The sequence below is a fragment of the Elephas maximus genome, chromosome 7 (assembly GCF_024166365.1).
Source record: "Elephas maximus indicus isolate mEleMax1 chromosome 7, mEleMax1 primary haplotype, whole genome shotgun sequence".
Taxonomy (NCBI): domain Eukaryota; kingdom Metazoa; phylum Chordata; class Mammalia; order Proboscidea; family Elephantidae; genus Elephas; species Elephas maximus.
In genome coordinates, this window is record NC_064825.1 from 107655668 (window position 1) to 107661736 (window position 6069).

The 6069-nt window shown below is 37.0% G+C and overlaps 1 protein-coding gene across 1 annotated transcript; it reads right to left on the minus strand.

Annotated features, from left to right (window-relative positions):
* Positions 1–4874: 4874 nt before the first annotated feature.
* LOC126081248 (olfactory receptor 8K3-like) lies at positions 4875–5816 on the minus strand. The gene has a single exon (XM_049893010.1). The coding sequence runs from the start codon at positions 5814–5816 to the stop codon at positions 4875–4877; it is 942 nt and encodes a 313-aa protein (XP_049748967.1).
* Positions 5817–6069: the final 253 nt, after the last annotated feature.

Here is a 6069-nt window from a genome sequence, read left to right on the forward strand (position 1 = left end):
TAGAAAATATTATTATTTTTTTTTTTTAAGTCACATGAAACCCGAAAATACTATGGGAATCTATTATGAATTGAGGTGACAAATTGTGAAATAGATCTGTTTACCTACCAATGACAATATCATATTTGACATTTAGTTGAGGGCTAAAATGTTAGAAAAACCCACTGCCATCGAGTTGACTCTAATAGTGATCCCACAGGGTTCCCAAGGCTGTAAAGCTCTACAGAAGCAGACTGCCACATCTTTCTCTCATGGATCCTCTAGTGGTTTCGACCCTCCAACCTTTCGGTTAGCAGTCGATACCTTTAACCACTATGCCAAAAAGATCATAAAAACCTTAAGGATTTCAATGGGACGTTTCCTAACAGCATTAACTGCATTTGTTTTACTATCTAAAGAATATCAACTAACCATAAAGGTAATGGAATTATGTTTAATTTTCCTCAAAGACTGTAAAGGTGGCTGCAATATCGAACTACCTCAGAAATTGTGATTATCAAAGAAGATCGTTAATCCCTGTGGTTAAGTCCTCTAGTGTGGGTATTAGGTTAAATGGCAGTTGGGGTCATAAAAAAACACTGGAACTCTGACGGGTAGTCACAGGAAAATGTGTCACCTACTCACCACTAATGAAGAATCTGTGTGTGCTTCCCCTGCCTCCCTAACATAACCCAAAAGGAGAATTTATGGGCTTCTTTCTTCCTTGAAGACTATCCCTGAGGAGAAGGAATGCAATTTGTTAATTATGCCCAAAGCATTTGAAAGTTTCAAACAAAGCCAATGGGATATCTGCTAATTATACAAAATACCTTTATTTTAAATAACTTTTCACAACTTCTCTGGGTTAAGCCTACTCTGCTGCCATCTAGCAATTGAAAATCAAAATATTGTACCTGTGAGGACACAATGGAGACATGTATAAATTCTACCCACTGCATAATTGTAAAAATTTCACAAGGAAAAATTATAGATCTGTATGTGTAGCTGTTTTCTCCATTTTCGTGGTGTTTTGAGGGAGTCCCTGGGTGGGGCAAACCATTAAGCACTGGGCTATTAACAGATAGGCTAGCGGTTCAAACCTATCCAGAGACACTTCAGAAGTAAGGCCTGGTGATCTGTTCCTGAAAGGCGACAGCCATTGAAAACCCTGTGAAATGAGTGTCTTCTTTGAAACACATGAGATCTCCCTGAGTCGGAACTGACTTGATGAGAATTGGTTTGTTTTTATTTTTAGTATGGTGGTATTAATTTATTATTGAAATATAACATACATGCAAAGATGCACTCAATATAAATATATTTAAAAAAACTTAATACATCTTTTTAACCAGAATCCACAATTAACAACAGCAAAAAAAACATTAGCAAGATCCCAGAAACATAACCACCGAGCTGACGTGTTGTTGTTGTTAGGTGCCATCGACAGAAGGTAAATTTGAGTAATAGTCGTTTTAATTTGTTGTCCTTGTAGGCAACGGATATTATCCTATCACTGACAGCATTGTACTTAAGGATTCATCTTGAAATGTTCTTTTTGACAATGAATGGGACAACATGCCTCTTCAATGTTTCATTCCTGGTATAAAAGACTGTATGATTGTTTGATTCAAAATGGCCAGTACCAGTCCATTTTAGCTCTCTAATGCCTCAGATATCAATGTTCATGTGTTCCATTTCATTTTGATGACTTCCAATTTTCCTAGATTTATACTTTATACATTCCACACTCTGATGATTAATGAATATTTGCAATTATTTCTACTTATTTTGAGTCATGCCACATCAGCAAATAAAGGGCCCCAAAAACTTGACTCCATCCACATCATTAAGGTCGACTAAACTTTGAGCTCTTCCCCAGTCATGTTTTGTGTGCCTTCCAAGCTGACGGGCTCATCTTCTAGCACCGTACCAGTCAATGTTCCACTGCTATTCATAAGATAAAACCCTATGTGGCTAATTTTCTCAGAAGTATACTGCAAGATCCTTCTTTCTAGTCTGTCTTAGTCTGGAAGCTCCACTGAAACTAGTTCGCCATGGATGACATTGCTGGTGTTTGATATACCAGTGGCAAACCTTCCCGTGTCACAGCAACATGCAAGCTGCCACAATACAACAAACTGACAGACATGTGGTGGAACAGCATTGATAAGTTTTGCCACTTTTTATTGCTGTCGTGGTAATGTACCATCAAGTCAGTTCTGACTCATAGTGACCTTATGTACAACAGAAGGAAACACTGCCTGGTCCTGCTTCATCCTCACAATCGTTATGTGTGAGCTCATTGTTGCAGCCACTGTGTCATTCCATCTCCTTGAGGGTCTTCCTCTTTTTTCCTGACTCTCTACTTTACCAAGCATGATGTCCTTCTCCAGGGGCTGATCCCTCCTGACAGCATGTTCAAAGTATGTGAGAAGCACTCTTTCCTTCCTTGCTTTGAGGAAAATTCCGGTTGTACTTCTTCTAAGGCAGATGTGTTCATTCTTTTGCCAGCCCATGGCACACCCAATATTCTTCACCACCACCACAATTCAAAGCCATCAATTCTTCTTTGGTATTCCTTATCCATCATCCAAACTTCACATGCGTATGAGGCAATTGAAAAATCGTGGCTTGGGTAAGGTTCACCTTAGTCTTCAAGGTGACATCTTTGCTTTCTGACATTGTAAAGAGATCTTTCAAAACAAATTTGCCCAATTCAATGCATCTTTTTATTTACTGACTGCTACTTCCACTTCCATGGGCATTGGTTGCAAATCCAAGTAAAATTAAATTCCTGAAAACGTCAATCTTTTCTCTGCTTATCATGGTGTTGCTTATTGGTCTAGCTGTGAGGATTTTTCTTTTCTTTATGTTTCCATACTGAAAGCTGTAGTCTTTTATCTTCATCACGAAGTGCTTCAAGTCCTCTTCAGTTACAACAACGAAGGCTGTGTCATCTGCGTAGCGTATGTTGTTAATGAATCTTCCTCAAATCTCGATGCCCCATTCTTCTTCATATAGTCCATCTTCTCAGAATATTTGCTCAAAGTGCAGATTGAATAACTATGGCGAAAAGACACAACCCTGATACACATCTTTCTTGGCTTTAAACCATGCAATATCATCCCCTTTTTCTGTACAAATGACTGCCTCTTGGTGTATTCACAGTTTCTTCATGAGCACAATTAAGTGTTCTAGAATCCCTGTTCTTCACAATAGTATCCATAATTTGTTATGATCCACACAATAGAATGATTTTGCAGAGTCAATGAAACACAGGTGAACATCTTTTTGGTATTCTCTACTTTCAGCCAGACTATGTCTCACATCAGCAGTGATATACCTGGTTCCATGTCCTCGCCTGTATCCAGCTTCAATTTCAGACAGTTCCCTGTTGATAATTGCTGCAGTCATTTTTGAATGATCTTCAGCAAAATTTTACTTGTGTGTGATATTTACGATATTGCTTGATAATTTCTCTATTTGGTTGGACCATCTTTCTTGGGAATAGGCACAAATATGTATCTCTTCCAGTCAATTGGCCAGGTAGTTGTCTTCCAAATTTCTTGACATACATGAATGAGCAATTCTAGCGCTACATCTGTTTGTTGAGACATCTCAGTTGGTGTCTTGTCAGTCCTGGAACCTTGTTTTTCACCAGTCCCTTCAGTGCAGCTTGGACTTCTTCCTTCATTACCATCAGTCCCTGATCAAATGCTACCTCCTGAAATGATTGAACATCCACCAGTTATTTTTGATACAGTGACTCTGTGTATTCCTTCCATCTTCTTTGTATGTTTCCTGTTGTTTAATATTTTTCCCACAGAATTCTTCAATATTGTAACTCGAGGCTTGAATTTTTTCTTCATTTCTTTCAGCTTGAGAAAGGCCAGGCATGTTCTTCCTTTTTGGTTTTCGAACTCCAGGTCTTTGTACATGTAGATATATATGTATATATATATATATACACACACAAAAACATACACATATACTGGAATTTGTATCGTAATTGCATTAATTTTATGGGGTAATTTAAGAAGACTTGACATCTTCATGGCATTTATTGCTTTCCACCCATGGACATAGTATTTCTCTAACTTTATGTCATCTTTAAGAACAAAGTAACATTTTGTAGTTTGTAGCCTTCATGTCTTCTAAATCTTACATTAGATAATTTCTTATGCTCTTTTTTATTTTTGTGCTATTGCAAATACTACTTTTAAATTCGTTTCCACATGTTACTAGTACATAGCAAAACAATTGATTTTTTCTAATACATTAATCTTTTATCCATCAACCTTTAAAAGTTATTTCTTTCTCTTCAGTTGATACATTATTCTGGATTTTTTTATGTAGAGTCATGTCACTTGAAAACATTTACAACTCTATTTCTGATTTATCGAACATATACCTTTTACTTCAACAGAAATCTCAGGTATTACCCACTATAAAGGGAGACAGATTTGAAGTGTGAAGAAAGACATTTTTCAAATATTTCTCGTCGCTATATATAAGCATGGTGCAAACACTGTGGTTTAAATGACATGTAAGACACAAAGAAAATGTATTTTTTTAGTTTAATATTTAAATTTTAAGAAAGATTGTTTACTAAGAGATGCATACAAAAGGATTCTCTTTAATGGTAACATATATTTGCGGCAATGCAAGAACAGCGATGTGGAATTCAGGCACTTGTTCTGAATTTGAGTCCAAACCAACATTGATACCAGAAGAATAATCAGTACTTGAACATCTATGTTAGATGTTTTGATTGAAAACAAGGAAAATTACTCTACTTTACCATGCCTTTTCTACATTTTATTTCTAAAAACCTAGAACCTTAAATAAACAACTGTCAAGAACTAATTTGTTGAATACGCACTCTATACTGAACTTTAAATAGAACTTTTGCACAAATTTTTCCATATCCTATACAAGGCACCTTTTACTTCTTTGTTTCTCAAACTATATATTAAGGGATTCAGCATAGGTATTATCACAGTGTAAAATACAGAGGGCATCTTATCGGTATCAAAGGAATGGCTGGATTTGGGTTGCACATACGTAAAGAACAGAGTCCCATATAACACAAATACTACTGTCAGGTGAGATACACACGTGGAGAAGACCTTGTACCTCCCCTCTGCAGAGTTCATCCTAAGGATGGCTGCAAGGATCAACATGTAGGACACAAGAACTATCAGAAGGGATGAAACTAAATTAAATGCTGAACTGATCAGTATCATCAGTTCAACATCATGTGTGCTTGAACACAGCAATGTTAATAATGGAAGACTGTCACAGTAGAAATGACTGACAACATTATAACCACAGAAAGAAGAAATAAAAATCTTTATTGTGGTCAGAAGAGAGAGAAAGGCACTGTAGAGATAGGGAACTACCACCAGGCCCCAGCATACTCTTTGAGACATGATAATTTTGTAGAGCAGAGGGTTACAGATGGCCACATAGCGGTCATAGGCCATTGCAGACAGAACAAAAAGTTCACTAATGATGAACATTATGAAGAAAGCTAGCTGTATAGCACACCAATGATAGGGGATTACATTTTGATTCACTACAAAATTTACCAACATTTTGGGCCCCACAGCAGTTGAATATCCAAGATCAATAAAAGCCAGATGTCTGAGAAAAAAGTACATGGGTGTTTTTAGCCTGGAGTCCATCTTGGTGACGATGATCATGCCCAAGTTGCTCACCACTGAGATCACGTAGATGATGAGGAACAACCCGAAGAATGGAGCCTGGAGCTCAGGGCGGTCTGTGATCCCCATTAGTATGAATTCCTTTAACATTGTTAGGTTTTGCTTATCCATCCATGCCATTAAGGAAACGTACTGTGGCAAGAACCATCAGAATAGTTATTAAGTTTCTGAAGTTATCACCAGGTAAAACTTTAGTATACGAAGCAATTATGTGTGAGATAAATTGATTTTTTCAGATGAAGTAATTCAAACAAAACCCATCTTTGTCATCGAACCTAGAACCAAATTTAGAAAACCGTTACAGCATAAAGAATACCATTGCTGTAGAATCGATTCCAACTCATAGTGACCCTACCAGATATAA

Coding starts and splice junctions, on each gene's coding strand:
- LOC126081248 (XM_049893010.1), bottom strand. CDS start 5,816: ATGGATAAGCAAAACCTAACAATGTTAAAGGAATTCATACTAATGGGG.